General features: G+C 49.7%; 1 protein-coding gene across 13 annotated transcripts in view; it reads left to right on the forward strand.

Annotated features, from left to right (window-relative positions):
- The first annotated feature begins 7,170 nt into the window (after positions 1-7,170).
- RNF220 (ring finger protein 220) overlaps positions 7,171-22,306 on the forward strand; it is a 157,610-nt gene continuing 142,474 nt past the window's right edge. For 3 of the 13 annotated variants that reach the window (XR_014932806.1, XR_014932807.1, XM_032446172.2), the window contains exons 1-2: positions 7,268-7,394; positions 13,450-14,178. Coding sequence is in view for 11 of the 13 variants with exons in the window: in XM_032446172.2 (XP_032302063.1) it covers positions 13,554-14,178 (625 nt within the window). In the remaining 2 variants the exon portion in view is untranslated. Of the gene's footprint in view, positions 8,741-13,449; positions 14,179-22,306 lie in introns of all 13 variants that reach the window. The other 10 variants (XM_032446170.2, XM_085511558.1, XM_015870370.3 and 7 more) reach the window with 5 other exon arrangements.

Here is a 22,306-nt window from a genome sequence, read left to right on the forward strand (position 1 = left end):
GCAGCAGGCAGTGCTTGGGTGTCAGTGAGCCAATGTGGGCAGCTATGTGTTGTCCTCATAGAATCGTAAAGGTTGGAAAAGACCTCTAAGATCACCCCGTCCAACTCCACCCCACCATGCCCACTGACCACATCCCTCAGTGTCGCATCCCCACAACCCTTGCTTTGGGCATGCCCCGTTCAGACCATTTTCCATTTAGAATCACGAAGGTTGTAAAGACCACTAAGATCATTGAATCCAAACTAAGATCATCCAGTCCATTAGTTGTGAATTGCTGAAGGGCAGAAAGAGCAAGCATGATCTCCTATAGCAGTTGCAATGTCTAATATAGCTCTGATATCCTTTCAGGAGACATTTCTCAGCCCCTTCAGAAACTCTCTATAATGAGTAGCAGTCCCAAACAGCTAAAATGAGATAAAAGCTGTCTGTATTTGGAGGGAAAGCATCCACACTATCTGGCACAGGACCCAGCAGATTTTCCAGGTCTCTAGCAACAGTTCAGCACAAAAGGGAAAGCCGACAGACAAGAAGCAGAGCATTAAAAAGTCTGAATGACACGTGCAGCCAGATTGTCTGCTTCGCTGACAATTGATGCCATCCCCATTACCGGGAAAATATTGTAAGCATGCTTCCATGGCTCTCTGCAGCTTATTACTGCAGATAGCCAGTGTTTCTTGTCATGGCTCCTGGCTTTTGTGAGCTGGTGTAAAATGGCTTGCTGTTCCCAAGCCCGAATTTACTGGAGGAAACAGCTGAGCGCTTGCCTCGCCAAGCATCCCGTGTGCATTTGGATGCTCCCAAGTAGGAACTGTGTTATAAATGCCATTCTGACAGCTCAGCTACCCCAAGCCTGTAATTTGGCACTGCTAAAAAGGCCATCGTCACTAGAGAAGCTCACTGAGGTCTCACAGCTGAGGATCAAACCCATACCAATGGGAGGGCATCCCACCAAGAAGATCTTCTGAGCTTGCAAAGGAGGGTGCATAGAGCTCTACAAATGCTCCTCTAAATGGGATCATTGGCAGCAAGGATGTGACACAATCATGTGGTGGCACACCTTCATATCCCTCTCACAGCTTCCACCTGCAGCCAGAAGTACTGCATAAGGAAAGCAGGCAGAGCAGGGGATGGGGGAGAGGGAGAATCAAACAGAACTGGAGGCTGAGGGCGGGCATCGCCGTGAATCACAGCAATTTTCTCTGATCCTGTTTTATCATTGGGGGTGGGAATGTAAAAGATGCAGAACCTGTGTGAACAAGGTCAAATTAAATCACATTTCCAGGCTGGGGAAATTACTTTTGCCTGAAGCAAGAGAGGTGCACAGCACCAATGAAGGAGGCGAGGTTCGTGCCACCAGGCATTGCTGCATCCAGCTGATGCACGACAGAGGGAATTTATAATTAGCCGACTGAAATATATCCCTGCAGGACTGTGGGGGAGGGGGTGGTCACACCGATTGAACATGTAAGAGAAAGACCAACAGTGATCCGCCTTCAGACCTGCTCCTTATGGAAGACAGCTTGTGCTTGTCTCCGTGGGCATGCATTTCTGCCTCAAGAGATGATGCTACAACCAGTGTCCGCTACCACGCATTGATGTAAGAGAGACTGAGGATGTCTTCAGGGCAATTCAAACCTGACTCAGCTTTGAAAACATCAATGGGAGGACTAAGATCCTACTGAAGCTCAAAATTTCCCACAAGAGCTTCTCAGGTCTATGTAACATCTCTTGAGCAAACCTTGCCACTGCTTCTCCCTGTCGCAACCTTAAGGGGGGGAGAACGCCAATGATATGCACAGGTGGCTTGATGGAGTACTGGAAGGGTGCATGGAAAGGAGTCTGATGAAAACAAGTGCAAGAACACAAGACTGGAAGAGGTGCACATCTGCAGTGTTCCTATGGACCTCAATAAGGGATGTGACATAGGGCACTGGGGCTGCATAAGGGAGAAAAATACAAGCTAAAGCTACAGCTGGGCCAAGAGAAAGGAATTTTGAGTGTATCAGTTCCTGAACAGATTCATGTCTGACAGAAAGCTCGCTTGTTGCACGCATTTGCCTGCTTTAAATAATTTACTGCTAGAGTAATGTGAGCTGGATTAAAGGACAAGAGAGGGGCAAGAAAAGGGGATTGGAACTGCTGGTGAGAAGTGACTCGTGAAAAAGACTGGCAGAAAGAAGACACGCGTTTCTGGGAGGAAGATGGGTAATTTCCCAAGAGGGAAACAGTGAGAACCAGGCACTGAGTCCTGGAAAGCAGCCGTAGGAGCCTACTGTGGGGGGAAAACAGACAGGGCTTGGATTTGTAGGAAGAGACTGTGGCCGTGGCCTCTGCAGCCAGGGCAGACAGAGCTCTGGAGTGCATCACCTTGTAGAGGGACAGAGGGTCCCAAGGAGGGGTCTCTGGGGACGTGACATCAGTGCAGTGGGTCACCACAAACTCTGCATCATTGATAGCCGCGCACAGGGCTGCCAAGCCAGGCTGCCCATGAAAGCAACTAAGGTGTGTGGGTTTCAGTCACACCACAGCACGGGAATGGTCCCAGAAGTCCCAGCAGCGTGCACCACTAATGTCAGGGATGATGCTGTCAGAAGTGTTTTCCATTGAAGGAAGGCACAGGCATGACCCACATCACCTATGGCAAGTGGCTGATATCTAGTGAAGCACTTGGGCAGGACTGTGATATGATAACCCTCAGCATCCCAAGCCACACAGCAGCCCTGTGTTACATAGCATTGTGAGGAATGCACATAAGGCATGTTTACTTCCAAGAACATCCTGTTTCTATTACTACAGATGTGCAGCTCAGGATTAGCTTCTCGGACAGCATGTTCTTGGGCAAGAGCAACTTGTCTTTCTTTTTGCTGTAAAGCACCATTTCAGTGTTCATACCTGCAGCAGATATTAATAACAATCATGCTGCACTTGGCTGCTGCAAACTCTGACTGATGAGTGCAGCCCTAACTCACACAAGTTTCCCATTGATTTTAGCTCATGTTAGGCTCAAACTAATCACATGGGAGAGCTGCCTTAACAGCTCTCTAGATCTGTCCTGCTCTGCTGTGGTTGCCAGGCCAAGAGGAATGGTGGGGCTCATCCAGCTCCCCATTGAACAGAAAGGGTCCGTCCCCCCAGAACAAACCTGACATAGACCTTGACGTTCAATCATAGCAACCACAGACACGTGCATATGAGCAAAGCATGTTGATGGGTAGGCAGTTGGACTTGGTGATCTCAATGGTTTTTCCTAACCCTGGTGATTCTATGATTCTATGAACACATTGCTCTCCCCATGTACTTTCCATGGACCAAAGCCACTGCTCTGAGCTGCCCTGGACACAGCTCCACCTTCCCACGGCTTGCAAGGCACAGTTCAATGCCTTTGCCTTAGTTGTGCTTGATCCCATTAATGACAAAGATGACAAACACATATGCTTTGCCTTTATAGCTATTTCACGCTTTGACATGATCCCGGGCAACTCACCTATGCTGTCAGCGTGATGGATGGTGCACAGAAGGGGGCTTGGACAGGTGTAGCTCCTGTCACAGGGAAATATTTTTCCACACCATTAGCCTGTGGAACTCATAGCAACAGGATATCACTCAGAAAAGGACTCAGAAAAGCCCTGAAAAAAGAGTGGGTGTACACTTGCTTGTGCAGAAAGCAAGTGTCCAGGGTGGTGGGAGCAAACAGTAAGAATAATCAATAGGAAAGTGAAGGGTATGAATCACACAGCCTTGGCTGCTGCAGGTTTGGGGAGAATATGTTCCCAGCAAAAACAGCATCCCAAGAGGGCCTCGCTTAGGGCCCTCTACATCCTAAGAAGGGTCTATAAGAAAGATGGAAGCAGACTCTTTAGCAGAGGGAAGTGGTTTCAAACACAAAGAGAGAGTACCTGGATTGAATGTAAGGAGGTGTTTTACAATAAGATGGTGAGGCATTGGAACAGGTTGCCCAGAGTGGTGGTGGGTGCCCCACCCTTGGACACACTCAAGGTCAGGCTGGATGGGGCTCTGAGCACCTGGTGGAGCTGTAGGTGTTTCTGTTCATTGCAGGGGAGTGGGACTAGACGATCCTAAGGAATCCCTTCCAACTCAAATGATTCTGTGATTCTCTTAAGATGCTCCCAAAGCCGGACCTCCATCCTCACCTTGGACATCATCTCTAGTAGGACCAGACCAAGCCATGACTCTATGCACTGCCTTCCTTCAAGCTCAGCCACAGCTCAGACCACGGCTTTGAGGAAACAAATGGGCAAACCCAGCTGGGCAGCAGTGTGATGAGCATGATGAGCATCCTGGCTCCAGTGTGAGGGCAGGGCAGGTGCCACGCTGCTGACAGCCTGGCTGTAGCCAGCAGAGGGCATGGAGCTTGCATGGAGCTTACACAGGCACTGCAAGCCATGGGCGCCTTAAAGCACAGATGAGACAGAACATTTCATTTGAAATCCCATACTGTGGATGAGAGGTGCAATGAGATCCCAAACCTGCTGCAGGATGTGGCCTCAGGACTGCCAAATTCCAGCGCTACCTCCATGCATTGGGTTCCTCTGCAGCGGGGTGGTTGCCAACAAGCAGTGGGATCTCATGCTGGCACATCACTACCCCACATGTCCCCCAGTCCCCTAGAATGTATCATATCTACCAGTTTCGGTTATGAAATAGCAGCTGGGGGACGTGATGACGAATGAGGAGCCGTGCTTTACGATTCATACGCTGATGGCCGTAAGGAGCCAGCAGGCACCGCTCCCAGCGTGATTTGCACATACGCTTGACTTTATGTATTATTGGTAATCCTATTGAAATCTGCATGCATAAAGTTAAGTGCATCTAATCAACTTCTAGGTTCAGATTGGTATATATTAATTTAATTCCACTGTCAGTATTTAGAGCAGCTCCCGCAATGAGCAGTTACAGCACTGCGACGGACCGTAACGACCTCAAATTTTGTTTTAATATTAAGTGCAGAAAAAAAAATACGAGAGGGAGGCACCCCTTATTACTCTTCAAGGCGAACAATGTGCACAACATTAAATCAGATGCTCCAAGTTATTTCGGGGTCCAAATAATCAGCACTGAATGTATGTCAGTGGAAATTTTTCCTATGGGCCTCTGTGCATAGCGCAGCTCCACGGCGGCGCGCAAGGCCGTGTTTATGGATCCATTTTCAGGATCAAAGCCCTCATTAGTAATACGGATTAATGGTAATTACAAATATAAATAACTTGAGTGTATCTTCTCGTTTTCCTCCAAAGACATTTCTCACAGAAGGCAGCTGGATGCCAGGCTTATTCCTTAGATCCAAACTGTATTAAGTTCTCGGGTAATAGCGTGGTAACATAAAGTTATATAAAGCTGCCTTATTATTTTTCAGGCCTCAGAACACAGAGCTTGATTCTCAGCTCGCATTGACTGGAGCCCAGCTCTGGATTCAGATCCTTTTTTCCATCCTGAGGAAGTGAAAATGTGAAGAAAGAGAAAAAAAAAATCAAATTGCTTTTTGGCTAAGAACAAAAGTTAGAAGTTGAAATCAGAGGGATCGTTTTTCACAATGTTGTAAGTACCAAAAATACAGCCTTATAATAAAAGCACTTTCTTGACCAAGATTCTGTAATTGCTACTGTGAAGCTGAAGCGCAAGTTGGACTTCAGTGTTCACAAGCAGAGCGTTTTCTCCGAATCCTTGGGAAATGGGGGCTGCTTTAATGTGTTTTCCTTACATGTGTCACAACTCTGATGTTATTTAAGCATGGCCAATCCATACCAACCTATGGAATACACACCTCAGTCCTCAGCTGTTTGGTCGCACTGGGGCAGGGCATGCTGTGGGATTCATGCCTTAGGAATGTGTGTGGTGCCCGTTCACTGGGGCATGGCCACCAAGGTGATGGCCTTAAGTTGCACCAGGAGAAGTTCGGGCTGAATATTAGGAAGGATTTATTCTCCAAAAGAGCAGTGATGTGCTGGCACAGCTGCCCAGGGAGGTGGTGGGGTCACCACCCCTGGAGGTGTCCAACAACTATGGGGATGTGGCACTGATGAATGCGGTCAGTGGGCACGGTGGGGTGGGATGAGGTTGGGCTTGATGATCTTAGAGGGCTTTTCCAACTTGTGATTCTATGATTCTGTGATTCTGTGAAGATAGAGGCAATTTCAGTAAGAAATAATGGGAAGAGGAGAAAACAGATACACACAGTGTGGTATGGATGGAGCAGCACTGCATGAGCAACCCCCAATGGGCCTTTTCATGTCCCAGGTATGGACACATCTCACCAGGTGAAGCATTCGCACCACTGGGCAGCACTGGGCAGAAACAACCTATAGTCCTCAGCAGTGGTTTGCTGCTCCCACCACAGCTGTCAGGTGACAGAAGCACATTGTCTATTCCTCTGCCACACGCACTGACAGCCCAGGCGGTTGATGATGGTAATGGAGAGGACTTCTATTTGTAGCATGTGCTGTGTAGAATGGTCATACTTTGGAAGTGGCAGTGCAGGGTTAGGTAAGAGCTGGCACTGGCTGGATTATTCTGTTTTTAAGAACAACCCAAAATTATTTAGCAGTTGTTGAATAAAAACAAAAAGGTTCCCTCCTTGGTGGAATAAATAAGTCTGTCACCCCAGTCTCCTGCGTGCTTCACACAAAACAATGAGGCAATAAGGTCTTTCATCTGATCCCCCATTTGAAACTCACTCTTCCATTCCATGCAGCAGGCAGTTTTGCTCAGGACGCCAGGGAGCATTAAGCCAGCTCTATGCATGCAGCCATCGGGGCAGTGCTGACAAGTCCCCGATCTTGGGGATGCTCGAGGTAGATTTGGAGGTGCTGCTCACCCCGGTACAGGGATGCACAGTGTGGGGTGCAGGGAGAAGCTCTGTGCCTGAACCCGAGGGGGGCTCCCTTTCCTCCAGCTCGAGGCTGGGGGGCAATCTGGGCTGCCCGCTGCAGGGGATGCTGAGATTTGGGACGGAAAACACAGCGGGTGCCGGGAGCTGGGTAGGGCAGCGCGGAGGGGCCGGGGGGGGCACGGCACGCCGAGGGGGGCAGCGGTCCCCCTGCCCTATATTTGAGCAACTTCGGGGGCTGCATGCGGCGGGCGGGTGGGCTACTGATGCTGGACTGCATTTCCCATAGTGCCCGAGCGCCCTAATGTATGCAGTGCTGAGCCCAGCTCGGTGTGCGAATGTGTGTGTGCGTGTGTGCGCGCGTGTGCGCGTGTGTGTGTGTGTGTGTGTGTGTGCAGCCGGGAGTCCCTCGGAGAGTGGAGGCTCATTCACTGATGAGAGCCGGCACTGAGAGGCAGCACTGCTCCTTCCCTCGCACCCCCGGCGCCTCCCGCTTCGCTCCATGCAGCAGCGGGGCCAGCACGCCCGGGACTGCCCCGCTCCCCGCACCGTGAGTACCGGCACCGGGCAAACTTCGCAGGGCAACTTTCCCCCCTCCCTCCCCGACTCCCCGCTCCATCTCCCTTTGCCCTTTCTCCTTCCCCAGCCCCGGCGAGCAGGGCTGCTCTGAGGGCCGGGTGGGCGGGTGGGGAGCGGCATGGTAATGCCGAGGGGAAAGGCGGATAAAAGCCCCCCCCCCCCCCCAGCCTCGGAGAGCCCCCGGCCGCCCGGGTCCACCCCCTCTACCCCCCCCTTCACCGGTGCCTTTCGGGGGGGACCGGCAGCCAGCAGGGGGATCAGGTGCCGGGGGCCCGGGGACGGCGCTGGGCGGGGGGACCCGACCCGACGCAGAGCGCGGAGACCTCGCTCCGAAATCATTCCCTTTTTAACTCTTCTATTATTATTATTATTTCTAATTTGGAGGGGCAGCGCGGGGAGTTGTATCTTCTCTTCCCTCCGCCGCGATCTCTCTCTCTCCGCCGTTGCTCCGGGCAGCAACGATTTCATTTCCCAGCGGCTGCAAAACAAAAACTTTTTCAAAGGAAATAAGCAGATCTGCAGCCCGTGCCACGCGCAGACCCTCCGCTTTTTTTTTCTTTCTCAGTTTTTTTCCTTCCCCCCCCCCTCCCCCCCGTTTTTTTCTGTTTAAAACACGCGAACGTTTTTCTTTTGCAATACAAGCGCCCGCAGCAGCTCCGGGCTCTCAGCGCTCCAAGCAGCCGGAGGACCCCATTCCTTCCGCAGCTTTCCATTTTTTTTTTAATATACATATATTTTTAATTTGAATGTTTCCTTTTTTTTGTCACCGGGCGAACTTTTCTAGTTTTCAAGCCGTCCCCAAAATGCGCGATCTCAGATCGGAAGAGCGATTTGCGCGCCGGTGCCGCTCAGCTTAAATTCGGCCGGGGCTGAAGTTTCGCCCCCAGCTCGGCTCCTCCATCCCCGGCGTTTTTCCTCCCCTTCCCCGACCGCCTCCAGGTAGGAGCCCTCCCGCCCCGCTCCGCTCCGCTCGAACAAAGGTAGAGTCGCTTTAAATTGTCGCCGTTCTCCAACGAATGCGTTAAAATTACTCCACGTGTCGATTGCGGAGCGTGGAGAGCCGCGAAGGTGAAGGGATTTGTGCGTGTTTTCGCTTAGAAAACTTTCCGGATCGTCGAGAGCTCGCAGGGTTTTATTTCTTTTCACCGCCTTTAGAGCAGGGAAGCTGTAAATAGGGGTGGAAGCACGGAAAATAATTCCTCACCTTCAGATCTAAATACATAAAAACCATCTGTTTGACCACAATGAAATCATTAGGAACTGTCTACTTAAAGAGTTGTGTTGAATGCTTATCCTTCCACACAGGAAACGTGGATGGTAAGTGATTGTTGCAATAAATTCAAACAACTCCGCGGTCATCCCCGCGTTTGATGATCTGTGTGACCCGGGGCTTTGAGGAGGGGAAAAAGTGGTAGAAAAAGGAGCACGGAACGGGTAGGGCAGGGCGGGGGGGGGGGTAGAGGGGCGAGGGGGGGGGTCGAGGGCAGCCCGACCGAGCCGTGCCGAGCCGTGTCGGGTCGGGTCGGGCCGTGCCGTCCGTGCGGGGCTGTGCCGAGCTGAGCCGTGCCGTACCGGGTCGGGTCGGGCAGTGCCGTCCGTAGTGGTGAGTGCCGTACCGAGCCGTGCCGAACCGTGCCGTGCCACCAAACACCTGTTTAATTTACCGCCTCCCACATCGGACCCGCGGGGCAATCTCTGGGCTGCAAAGCGGGCATCGCCCCGCTCGATTTTATTTTATTTCCTTTGATTGAAAACCTCTCCGAGGGGCAGCGAATACCGAAGCGGGAGGAGTGGGGCCGGCGGCGGAGTGGGTCCGCTCCGGGCCGTCCGCTCCGCTCTCCCCCCGCGGGCGCCGGTTCCGTTCCGGCTGCGGGACGTGGGGGGGGGGGGTGGCCGCGCAGCGTCCAGCCGTAGGTAGGTGGTTGGTTGCTTTTTTTTCCCCCCTTTTCCCTCCTTTTATTCTTTTACAAAACCCCAGGCGCTTCCTCCCCGCAGCCCGCCGCAGGGTATTCCCTCTCCGCCCGGGGGCTTTTATTTTTATCCTTTTTTCTTTCTTTCTGGTTTTCTTTTCTTTCTTTTTTCTTTTATTTTCCTCCCCCTTTCCTTTTTTCTTTTCTTTCCTCTTTTATTTTTTTTTAATTTTTTTTTTTTCCTTTCTGTTTTCATTTTCTTTTCCTTGAAGAACTTTGCAGCCAAACAAACCCCACGGAGGGGCAGAGGCCGCGCTGCCCTCCCCGCCGGGGCCGCCCGGAGCCGGGACCAGCGCTGCCCGCTCCGCTCCACCCGGCTCCTCCGCTCCGCTCTTTCTATTTATTTTATTGTAATTTATTTTATTTTATTATTATTATTTTTCCCCTTCTCCCCCCCCCCGCCCCCCCCAACCCGATATTCACAGCAGTTGCCACATCTCAGGCGTTGGAAAAAATTAACTGTTTTTCTTTTGTATCTTAATCCAGTGATGAGAGCTCTCCTTTGTTGCCTTTCAAGCTTGCATTTGTTTTATTTATTATAAGGAAATCCAGTTCGGTTCAAATATATAATCCATTTGAGCACTTAAATCCCCAAACAGCTGGCATTATTTTGTTTTATAATCTTTGGCTTTTCTGAGCAGAGCATATTTCTAAATTCCTACTTGACATTTATGGGGGAAAAACTTTTTAATGTAAATGGATATTGTGATTTTTTTTGCCGTGTCTCTCCTCATTTAAATGCATCATCAATTTTCCCGTGTTTCCTTTTGTTTTTCTTTCTTCCCCCGTAGCCCCCCTTGCCCCCCCTGCCCCATAACTTGTTAATTAATATTCCCCCCCCTTACGAAAACTTTGTTTCTGGTGGTAGAAAAAAATGTTAATTCGCCCCATTATTTGAATCTCTGACATTTGGAAATGGTTGAGAGACCACAAAAATGCAACCTGTTGTAGGAACCCAGGGCGGTGCGTTGTGTGTGTTTTAATCGATAGCAGAGCAGTGATTTAGGAAGAGGAACTCGGAGTCGCGTTTTAGAGCAAGCTTTGCAGAGGTGGTGGCCGCGTATGCGGTGTGCATGTGCCTGCATTTGTGCTCACCGAGGGGGTTATGCTGGCAAGCAGGGCTCCCTCCTCATCTCCTCACTCACTGGGGTGATGCCTGCGCATTCCAGCTCTGTGCCTTCTCCTACTTTTATCAGACTTAACTAATTCAGAGCGGCGTTACAATCTCCACGCACAGAGGAACCAAAACCGAGGCGGAGAGAACTGATTACAACTCGTTCCTTGCTGGGAGATTTTATTTTTATGGTTCAGAGCCATTCAATTTGTCTTGGTGGTGGAGTGTTATTAGCAACACACACAATTACACAGGTAATTTGTGTACACCTTAACCAGGGCGGCTTCAAAAACCAATAACTATGCAGATAGGTAACCATTAAAATTTTATATATATTTATCCATACGTGTGTGTTTTCATAACCTTGATACTTGGTGGGCAGTTCGTGCAGCTCCATGGATTGATCTCCACCCCCCTCCCTCCGCTCCTTGTTTAGTTAATTCAACAAAGACTTTTTGCAATCTGTTTGGAGTTTGTCTGATGCCGTGGAAAAGTAGCTGCTGATTTATTTGGTTGCTTTTCGATTTCTGTCTGCAGCCCGTCTTTTCTCCTCCTTTCAGCGGGGATGTCAGCTGTTATTACTTCCTATTGATCCCTTTGCAAAGTGAGAAGTGAACTAAAATTAATGTCAATTCCACTGCTCGGATCAATAGCCGGAGTTATTTTAATCTGGATTTGCACGAGGTGCTAAATTAAAAAGAATCAGCATAGAGGCAGAAAAAGCAGCAGTCCCTCCCTGTGCCCGCTGCCCACCCGTCAGCCCGCGCTGCAGCCGGCCCATCATCCCTCCATCCAGGTTTTCTTAATTAAGGAGGTCGGTTAGTTTTCTTCTTTTGGGTTCTGTGTTTAAACCGATGACATTTTGACATCGGGAGTGTATTAACGAGAGATTTTCATAATGACCGCTCCTCTGCGGTCTGATCTGTGCACGTTGCTGGTTGGGGTGGAGGGGGGTGGAAGGGAAGGGAGTTGGAGGGAGGCACTGGGAAGAGAGAACGAAAAAGGAAGTGGGGGCTGGAAAAAGAAAAAGAAAGAAAGAAAGAAATTTGGCCGGGTGAGATATGGTAACGTGTTGATTTATTCCCTGCGTAATGAAGTTTGCAAACGAATGAGCGGCCGCGGTGATTCACAGTGTCCTACAGGAGTGTCAAGTGTTGCGGCCAGATTACTAATTTATGAAATACGTTTAACGTAGCGGGGTGGTGGCACAAGTCAAAATAGAAGAGGAGGCAGAGGCGGCTGCTTTGCTTTGTTGTTGTTTCTCTCTTTCTGACTTTTTTCTTTTTCCTGGAAATCCATATTTTCCATGATCGCTCGGTTTCACTTCCACTGTTTGTTTCTGAGGGTGGCGGTTCCTTTGCAAGCGTCCCTTTAGATACAGCTCTGTGCATACACGTGTGCACCTACAGGGCCGTGTGAGCCTCCAGTGATGCCAGATTTGCCAGCGGAGGTGTTTTCCTGGCCACCAGCCTCTAGCAGTGCTGCATGAAGCAGCAGAGCAGAGGGCTCAGTGCTGAGCTGGGTGCCCTGGCACCACTCACTTCTTGCTCTCAGTGGCGTTGCCTGGATGGGAAACTTACTTAAAATCTGGAAGAGAGCAGCTTTGCTCATGCGAGATCGGTAATCTGGTCATTCAGCGCTGATGTCCGTGATGAAGGAATGCCATGGAGAGATGGTGCCCACTCTTCGACATCAATACCCATCCCTGGGTGCGGGAAGGGGGAGAAGGAGCAGCTTTGCCTTGCTGAGCTGAAGGCACGGCTGGGCTCCATGTGCTGTGTTAACCAAGGCTCCTTCATTCAAACAGCACAAAAGGCACTCCATTAAGGAGACACCCTTTCAGTAAGTTTTATTTGAGATGTTTGACCCACTGGATTTAAGAGGCACAATTTGTAACAGCTTTTTATTATTATATGATTTTTCTGGCCCTTTGAGCTCCGGCGGCCGGGATATTGTTTCGGAGTTATGGTCCTTGTGTTTTGAGCTGGGCTGTGGGGCCTGAATGGCAGGCAGCGGAAACTTGAAAGAAAGACACTAGATTGATTGGGGGAGAAAATAACAAAGCAAAAAGCCCAAGTGAACTCAGGGGGACGCGGAGAGGAGCAGCTCTTCCTGGGAGGCTCAGCAAGATGCAAGTCAGAAATTTGGTTAACATTTTCCTCTAAATGTTAATGGCACATCCAGGGCAGTTTACAAATCTACTTAAGAGTGAGTGCATTAAGAACTAAAATTACTTAGCCATTCTCTCTCGTCCCTGACCCGAAAGGCAGACGTTTGCGGAGATCAGATGGCAGAAGCGCCCATTATGATTTTAAATATTGTCAGAGACGCCAGGCGTTTTATTGGCGAAGTCTCTTCTTTTGCTAACAGGGAGAGTGCCTGTGCGTGTTTGTGATGATGGATCACGCACATGCACCCATAAAATCTCATTCGTACACCCCATGGCATGTAGGACCACATCATGTCCTATGGGTGCAAGTGTTCCCTGTGATGTGTGCTGTGAGACTGGGGAAAACACACGGCTGCTGGATATAGCATTGAGTACGGTATAAACACGGCTTGTGGTGATATGGGTAGCAGTGCACAATAGGTACTTCTATATAGTTACATGACACAAGCAAATGAGGGCTGTACGTATGTGTGGGCATTCTTGAGTGGATTGCAATTAGATGTATGTGCCACTTTTGCCACATCAAATTCCAGTTATCATTTTGAGTTACCATCTTAATTTCAGACCGAATCTTGGTTATTAGTGGGTGATAATATCTGTGTGCTGCTCTCCCTGCTTTGCCTTTCATCCACCTGCACTGGATGGCACCCTTAACTTGGAGAGCCAGAACTGCCCCCAGCAGCATGTGAAGTTCCCTATTGATTCCCTCTAGTGAGCGGTGCGGTGGGATCCACACCTAACCCATCGTCTTCTCTCTTCTGTTTCCTTGCAGAGTCCAGAGGGTGATGATGCTCCAGTAGGTTTCCCAGCCCTTGCTTTGCTTTCCCTCCAGGGAAGGTTGTTCTGTGCACAATCCTGCTGAGGAAAGACTCTCCGATGGACTTACACCGGGCCGCCTTCAAGATGGAGAACTCACCCTACCTCCCCAACCCGCTGGCCTCCCCAGCGCTGATGGTCCTCGCCTCCACCGCCGAAGCCAGCCGCGACGCCTCCATCCCATGCCAACAGCCGAGGCCTTTTGGGGTCCCAGTTTCAGCAGACAAGGACGTGCACATCCCCTTTACCAATGGCTCCTACACCTTTGCCTCCATGTACCACCGGCAAGGTGGTGTGCCGGGCGCCTTCGCCAACCGTGACTTTCCTCCCTCATTGCTTCACCTCCACCCCCAGTTTGCACCCCCCAATCTGGACTGCACCCCAATCAGCATGCTGAACCACAGTGGGGTCGGGGCCTTCCGCCCCTTTGCCTCCAGCGAGGACCGGGAGAGCTACCAGTCGGCCTTCACGCCGGCCAAGCGCCTGAAGAACTGCCATGACACCGACTCACCCCACCTGCGCTTCTCGGACGCTGATGGGAAGGAGTACGAGTTTGGCACCCAGCTCCCCTCCAGCTCCCCTGGCTCGCTCAAGGTTGACGAGACGGGGAAGAAGATCTTTGCAGTGTCGGGCCTCATTTCAGACCGGGAGACCTCATCCAGTCCTGAAGACCGAAGTGACAGATGTAAGTACCTCCATTGGCTTGCTGGCTTTCCTCTCGTGCGCGGTTGTGATACCCAGCAGGTGGCTGTCCTCGTGCTGAAGGAGGGGATGAGCAGCCTTTGCTCCCTGCTATCCCACAGCATTGCCACGTTTCTTATAAACGGGCAGTGATAGGTTGCAAGGGGAGGTGCTCTGGAAGGAAACCTGTCTTCCAGGCAATGCTGACCTGATATTATGTGCAAAAAGGTGTCTGAGCCCCGGAGCAGGGATATGGGTGCTATACATCAGTGTGTGTGAACAAGGCTTCAGCTGGAGACTTCCCCAGAGCTTGTAGGATATGCACCTTGAGCTTTGAGGCTTTTACCTGAATCTTTTCTTCACGCACAGTGCTCCTGTAGCAAATGCATCACCCCCAGGGTTTGTGCCTCAGATGGGGATGCTGAGAATATTCCTAGTCACGCTGAGCTTCCTCTTCAAAGCATAAACCCAAGTCTGTTCTTTCAGGTCAAAAAAACTGCATTCCAAATAGGTTGTGTGTGTTTCCCACACTGGTGGCTTGGCAGGTGATGCTCCATGGCCGTAGCTCCCCACTCAGCGCTCAGCATTCCCTGCTAGCACAGGGGCAGTGTTCCAGAGATGGGCTCCAGGGCTTTGAGCAGGGCTGGTACCCCAAATAAGCACTGAGTTATGGTCAGTTTGCCTCCAAGAAGCAGTGAGTTTGCTGCTACATGTAGGCTCCTTTGTTCTGCTGAATTTTCTTCCTAGAAAACAATTCTGTTTCTGTTGTAGTTGTTATGATTACTATATTTTTTTGTGATGAAACTCTGCTGCCCTGCTTCCCCCTCTCCCTTTCAGGCACGATTTTTCCTTTCCCCTTTATGATGCCGAGGAGGTAATAGAGACGTTGCAGCTCTGCCTCCCCTGTCGGCGCTGCTTCCCCAGCCTGTCTCCTTGCATTAGGCACTGTGCTAACTTACCGCCGCTAAAAGGCATCTGCCTAAACCCCGCGTACCTTTTCAATAAAAGTCATCATAAAATCAACCTGCCTTGTAAATCCATCGCTCTTTGCTTTTGAAATATGCCGCCAGTGTTGTCTTTTATGCCCGCGTTTGCAGGGTGATTCCTGCTGAAGGCAGAAGCTCTGTGTTCCGTGCATTATTCTGCATGGGGAAGGCAGGTGGGATCTCAACAGGGATGTTTTATGTCTGCTGTACGGCAGAGCAGAGCAAAGGCAACATCCCTGATGTTTCACCGACATTAAAATTCTTGCGTAACTACTGGGACAGTTTACACTAAACATGTCTGTTGGCTCCGTATCGTATTTCCTTCATATATAGATGCTGCACCATGGAAACTCAGCTCCATTAGCACTGTGGGTTTATCTGGTGCTCAATAGGTGGGGATGGGAGTGTTTGCTGTAGTGCCATTTACACACGCACGTGGCTGGCCTTGCTATTTAAGTGCATACCTGGGGGCTGCAGGCACTGCTTGTTGGGCCATGAGGATCTGGGTATGATGGTTTGATGCGGCTGTGTGTCAGAGCAGGTAGGTGACCATAGCTTCTGGGCAAGATGCAATAGCGCTCCTACCAGAGATTGCAACCATTGAACATTGTCTTCAACCAGCATCGCCTTCCCATGTCCACTGGGTGCTGTTCAGGTCTGCAGGCTCAGCTTTTCAGACGTATTTTTCAGATTCCTGAAAGCATTTGTGTTATGTGGGTGGTGAGCTACTATAGTTGCACTGCAGAGTCGTCTGTAGCACTGCACAGGAACCTTTTTTTGGATTGCTCATTAAAATGTTTATTTTACTTCACAGCCTAAAGGGTGATTTTTTGTTTTAAAAAGGAATTTATTGCACTGTTTTAATATTCCTGAAAAATTACTTCATGCTTGTGATACTTTGAAACACAATAAGAATCCAAAGCCAGGCGTTTCTGTCTTGGAATGATGAGGTGGCTCTCCTTAGTCTCGTGCATTGAAGGAACAGAGCCTCATCCTGCTTTCACCCATATGCTGAATTCAATGAAATGATTTGGGATTTGTCACCACCACTGGCACCCGGCCCTGTGTGATACTCTTGTGTTGGAGTGAGCACTCATGCAGCAGCACTGGTCCAGCACTAAGGTCCATGGGATGCTCTGAGTGCATTGAGGTGAGGCGATGTTCCTCACCATTCATCAAACCAGGCTGAGGTCAGTCTGCTCAGACACAGTGCTATGAAATGCAGGCACTGAGGACACCCAAGCGATGCACAAAAGCAGAGCCTTCACTGGGAGCAGTAGTGGATGGGGCTCTTCTGCTGGGTGCTGCTGAGAAACACGATGCCTTTTGTTGGAGTTTGGGGGCTTCTTGTAAAGCACGTGTTAAAGACACCAGGCGATGTATTTTATGGGTTTCCTTTAATAAACCCACAACAGCAGAGATTCCTAGAAGGAGTGGAAATTAACAGTGTGTTCCTTCCTGCAAAAGAGATCTATAGCCCCATTTTAAAATAGGAAGAAAAAAACCTCACATAATATGAAGACCCTTGGTTTTACTCTTTGCTCCTAATAAAATCTGTCACAATGGCCTTCTGCTCACGGCCACCAACACATCACCATCCCAAGAGGTGATGGGCAGAAGTCCATAGCCTTCCTGTTGCTTTCTCCCACTTGCTCATCATTTTGCATTGGCCATGACCTGCTGGTGTGTCAGAGACTTGCAACCTCTCAGCCACAGCTTCCATCCCATCAGAACCCGATCTGTAGTACCCTGCCTTTATGGGACCCCAAATCCTGACCCCAAATCCCAACCCCAAATCCGGACCCCCTGCAGCATGGGGATGGCATCAGCTGCTCCATAGGTTTTGACAGAAGGAGCTGCACAAGGGCAAAGTATGAGCATTATTAATATAGTACAGTTAGTAGAATATTATGAACTGTTATAAATCATTACCGCTAAACTACAGTTATTAAAGGAAATGACCAAAGTGCACTTTCTGAGCCAGGATCTCCGACAGTTAAAGCGTTGTTTTATTATTTCACTTGCTAACTTGCAAAATTCAGGAGGCAGTGACAGTTTCCTGGTTGGGCTGCGGTGGTTGCACGAGGGATTGGGAGTCGCTGGAGGAGTGGGTATGCGCGGCAGGAAGCAAGCACAGGATTAAGCCATTGCTTTTCTCTTTCTTTGATAGCCTGTAGGTCTTGAAGGAAGGAGACGTTCCCCTTGTGCAGGTGCCTTGGGCCCACCAAGGCCACGGAGGTCTTTCTGGAGTTCTATAGAAAACTCAAGCGTGAAGGTGCTTTGGAATTGTCAGCAGTTGTTATCTGTGTGATGTCATTTAGACAAGTCCTATTAAATGCTTGCAGCAGATCCATTCTCTCCTCTTTGTTTGCCTTCCAAGGAGCAGAAAACAGACATAATTATATTTTACGTGAGACTCTAAGATTTCCTCTCATCTCCTCCTCTGCTTAATATCTGCAGCTATAAAATAAATTCCATTTGTGCGTACATGGTGTTAGACAGAGGTAAATAACTGTCATCTGATATCTGCCTAACCTTAATCTGCATTGGGAGCACTATAGAGCACCGTACCATTTGTATAATATTAGGCTTTATTTTTATTATGGATTTCTAATGCAAATTCATAGCGGGGGCAAAGTTGTTTTCTGCTAATGCTGCACTCCAAGGAAAGTGGCTGCTACGAGTGAATGGTGACAATCTCTATCCAATGGTTTGTGGTCCTCAATCACATCGGTGTACCTGGGGGGCATTTTTCATTCTTGCTCTTCAGGAGATTAAAGCAGATCTGACTTTCAAGGACATTTTTTGGCTATGCAGAGCAACTGGGACCAACAGTTGGTGGGACTGGTGTGGCAGTGGGTTACACACATGATGCTTCCCTGGGAGCCAGCCTGGAGTCAGAGAGCTCTGACTGAACACTGATGGTGAGGTTTGGTGCAATCAGTGGCTGTGATCTTGTTTTTTTGTCCTTCCTTGGGAAAACACAGATGGTGGCAGTGATAAGCTGAGCGTCCTTTGGTCACTGGCATTGCTTTCTCCTTCAGCCCCTTGCTGGCATCTTGCATTGCAGCAGAAGAGAGGAGAAAGCAAAGCTGGTAACTTGGAGCTGAGGTCTACTTTCTCACCACTATTTTAGGGAAGAATGTGTTTTGTACTTTTCCTCGTCAGCGCAGGGCTCGTGGTGCACAGCTGTTTGCAGAGGGAAAAGGAAGGCGCTGCGTGCCTCTGCATCCCTGTAAGAGGAAGAGCTGGAATCCACGTCCTTGTTTCCCGCAGCAGCATGGATTCTGGGTAACTGGCTCCAGGCAGAGTGACACAGCCCAGCTTTTAATTCAGAAAACACAAGAGCTTTGATGCATTTTGCTGCTGCAGTCCTGCACTCCCGCCTGTGCTCTGGGCCCTTTTGCAGGACCAAAAGTGCATCTCAGGTCTGCCACACTGAGCCCGTGTCACTCCATTGGGATTTTCAGGAAAAATCACTTTCTTTCTAATTAAGGTAGTTTAAATTTTAAAAGTCGCAACCTTTTCATCTGATTTTGGTGTTGTTTCCCTACAGGAACCAACTTGCAAAGCCATTTAGTATGTGCGACTGTCTGTCCTGTAGCATCCCTCACTATATGGGAACATAGCATAGCAATCCCTCATCCCAGGGAGCCTGCACTGACACTGGGCAGGCATGCAGAAGGTTTGCACCAAAACATAGCTCTGCCTTCTCCTCTGGCCTTGCTTCCAGTATGAGAAATGTCATGGGGAGCTTCCCCACAGTACTTTACAGGAGGCTCTGCAGAGTTCCGGGGTCTTGGTCCCTGCTCTGTGTGCAGGACAGGCTCACTGGGCTGAATGCCATCCTGGTGTCTGGAAGTCTCTCTTGAGCTGGAGGGCATCTTGTCCCAGTGTCACTGTTGGCAATGTGGATGGCCTGGGACCAGGTGGCCAGCAGGTGAGCAGGACGCAGGTGGGAGGCAGCATCGCTGCCAAGGGGCCTCAATGCCCTGCACAGAACCCACTTCCTTGTTGGGTTCTTGCAAACCAGTTTCACTTCCCACTACCGACCATCAGTTGGAGGTGAGCCTCCAGCACAGCCCTCAGCCAGGATGGCAGCTTTCCCCCTGAGCACTTCTTTTAAGGAGGCAGTTTGACCACTGCTCTTTTTATTTTCTTTTGTCTGGGGGGATGAAGGAGAAGTTGGGTCTGTAAGGGGCTGAGCACTGGGACCAGCATGAAGTGGGGAGCGGTGCTGGGAGCCTGGCATGAGGCACAGCAAGACGCAGGCAGTTTGCACACCAGGAGTTAAACATCATCAAGCTCTGCAGAAGGAGTGTGAAATATAAAGGGGCTCTGAGTTATTTCTGTTCTCATTTGGCCCAGTACTGAAATGTGTGATGGCAGTTGGATCAAGACTGGGATATACTGGAAAAATGGAGCAGTGAGAGTGTGCAGATCTCTGTCTCCATCAGCCAGAAGCAGTGTTCCTGCTGTCTCATTATGTTCCCTCTTAAAAATGAAAATGACTTGACTTTGGAAAGAGAAGGAGATGGTGTCAGAGCAAGGCAGGGTGGGGAGAAGGGCTGTGAATTGGTCTTAGTTGGATGTGCCTGAGATGCTGCTGCTGCCTGGGGAGCTGTACAGGGTGCAGCCTGGGTAAGGCTTTGGTTTATGGCATGTTTAAAGGAGGAAGGGGCTTTAAACTGGGGAAATTCTTCCCCTTGAGTCCTCTCTTCAGGAGCACCACAAGGACAGACCGTCTCCCCTCTCTGTGTCCCCAGGAGCAGGGGTGCACTGATGGGCCTGGGGAAGGTCATGGTGTCAGTGAACACCATCTGGGGCCATTGTGTCCGGTTAGAGCTGCACCTGGGCAAAGACGCAAGGGAAGTCCCAGTGTGGTGTGATGGGCTCTGCAGGCAGGGAGGGCAGGAGGGGGCTGTTAGAAGGCACTTGCAGGCAGTCGCTGTGTACTCAGGTGGCTCAGTGATGTTCGGGTGGTCCCAGAACCACTCTGTTTGCAGCTGAGGAAATGTGATGTGAGCTGTTTGTATGCAGATTGTTTTACTTCTGTTGCTTGACAGAGGTTGGGATATGGAACGCAAAGGGCACAGCCATGCCTTCCCCTCCTCCTCCCAACCCCACGGAGAAGGAAGAGCTGTCTGGGCACCTCAGCTTGGGCTTTATTGACTTTGGACAATCCCCGTGGCACATCTTGAAAGCAGGGATTGCCACGTTCCCATACACTGAAGATGGTGGCATTCCCATCTCAGAGGTGCTCAGAGCTGCCTGCGTTACTGCACCAGCACCGGAGGGATGGAGCTTTGTTCAATAAACACATCCCCGGTGTTTCTTCTAAAGAAACTTTTGCCAGCCATATAAGACATCTTTTTTCATGGAATTTGGATGAGCAGCTGAAAAACGGTGGCAAGGAGCAGCAGGGAAAGAAACGGGGGAAAATTTGGAGTAAGGTAGATAAAAGTGAGAGATAAAAGAAATAATGCAGGGAAGGATGAGTAATCGACATTCTTGGAGTCGAAGCACAGGCTCTGGCTTCCTTCCTGAGCAGTAAAATAAAATTAAAAAAAAAAAAAAAAAAAAAGAAGTCTTTAGAACAACAAAACTCTGGACGCGCTGGTTTCCTTCCTGACGGGCCCAGCCTCGTGGTGTTTCGATGAGTCCTCATTGGCAACCAGGGCTGATCTAAAGGCCAAAGGCAGAGAGAGATTGAGGGGGAAGGGAGAAGGGTTTAACTCTTTGAGCTCTGCTGCTAGAAATCTGCTGTGTGTGGGTACTGGAGCACGAGCAATGCTACTGCCATTGATATCAGCTGGCACATGGGTCCAGAAGGCAGTAAGGATGCATCGGGTGCTTTGGGCAACTCATGTTTTGCTGTGAGCTCTCTGAGGCTCGCCGCTCTCTGCAGGCTCTGCAGGGTTCCCCTCTCTGAAAGGTCGAAGCTACTTCTTAATTCCCAGCAGCTGACAAAATATTTATTTTCAGGTACTTAAAATATTATAATTTGAAGTGGAGTCCAGGGCCCTGGCTGGAGCTGAGCTTTTGTACTAACAGCCCCAGTGAAATGACTTTTTCCTCCTACGACTTGCCAGCAAACGCTTGGAAAATAATTGTGGGACAGTCATCCCTTTAGTGAGCAGATCAAGAAGATTTGAGACTTGCCAGAGCCTTTCAAAGGGCAGGCCAAAGGTTCAAGTTGCTGCCAGTTCTATTTGTCTTAGCCTTTATACTTACTTTTGTGTCATTAATTTCATCAAATGCTTGAGGGTAAAAGGCACCCAGCGGGCTGCTGCTTGTGCCGAGTTCTTTGGGTGTGCTTGGACACCTCTTGGGAAATAAGCCTGTCTTTTTGTTCAGGCTAAGATTAAAGCCAGTGCAGATGCAGGAGAACCTGACTTACCCCAGACCAAAGTATTTTCCCTTCTGAGACCCTTTCAGAGCAGGTTATGCATGGAGAAGCATATACGCACGATGCTCTGTGCCTACAGGACCTATAGGGATCTACAGAAATAAAGCATTGCAGTAAGATTTTTGTCAAACCACTGCAACAAGGGCTGAGCAAGGAGAGGTGAGCAGAGCATCTTGGGGCTGTTGGCCAGAATTCCCATCGCTCCCTGCATCCTGACAGCTGCTTTCCAACCCTTTCTGCCCCAGCACAGCCGGCTGAGCATGTTAATTCCTCAGCAGAAGTGTTGTAATCATTAGGCAGCACTTAACCAGATGTGAAAGACGCAGCCCAGGGTCCCCGTTCCCTCACTGTGTTGGGGCCAGCTGCCTCGCTGTGCCTGCTTGAGTGCCTTGAGGGGCTGCAGGAGGTGCCCAAGGCCAGGCTGGATGAGGCCCTAAGCAGCCTGATCTGGTGAGGAGCAGGGGTTGGAATGGATGGGCATTAAGGTCCCTTCCAACTCAACCCATTCAGTCATTCTGTGACCTTGGGCTGAGTCATCCCAACAATCCTTACATATAGCAAATTTTTTATAAATACACATTTTCAGGGCATATTATGCTAATATACATATATAGATATCTATATAGAAGTTATAAATTTACAGTAACAGAGAGAGAAAACATTAAATCAGCAAGACCAAGGGAGCAGACAAGATAAAAAAATGATGCTGTGTTATGCAAGATTGTACCAAAATTCCC

Source organism: Coturnix japonica, chromosome 11 (assembly GCF_054131305.1).
Source record: "Coturnix japonica strain WE chromosome 11, WE-NBRP24, whole genome shotgun sequence".
In the NCBI taxonomy this organism is placed as follows: domain Eukaryota; kingdom Metazoa; phylum Chordata; class Aves; order Galliformes; family Phasianidae; genus Coturnix; species Coturnix japonica.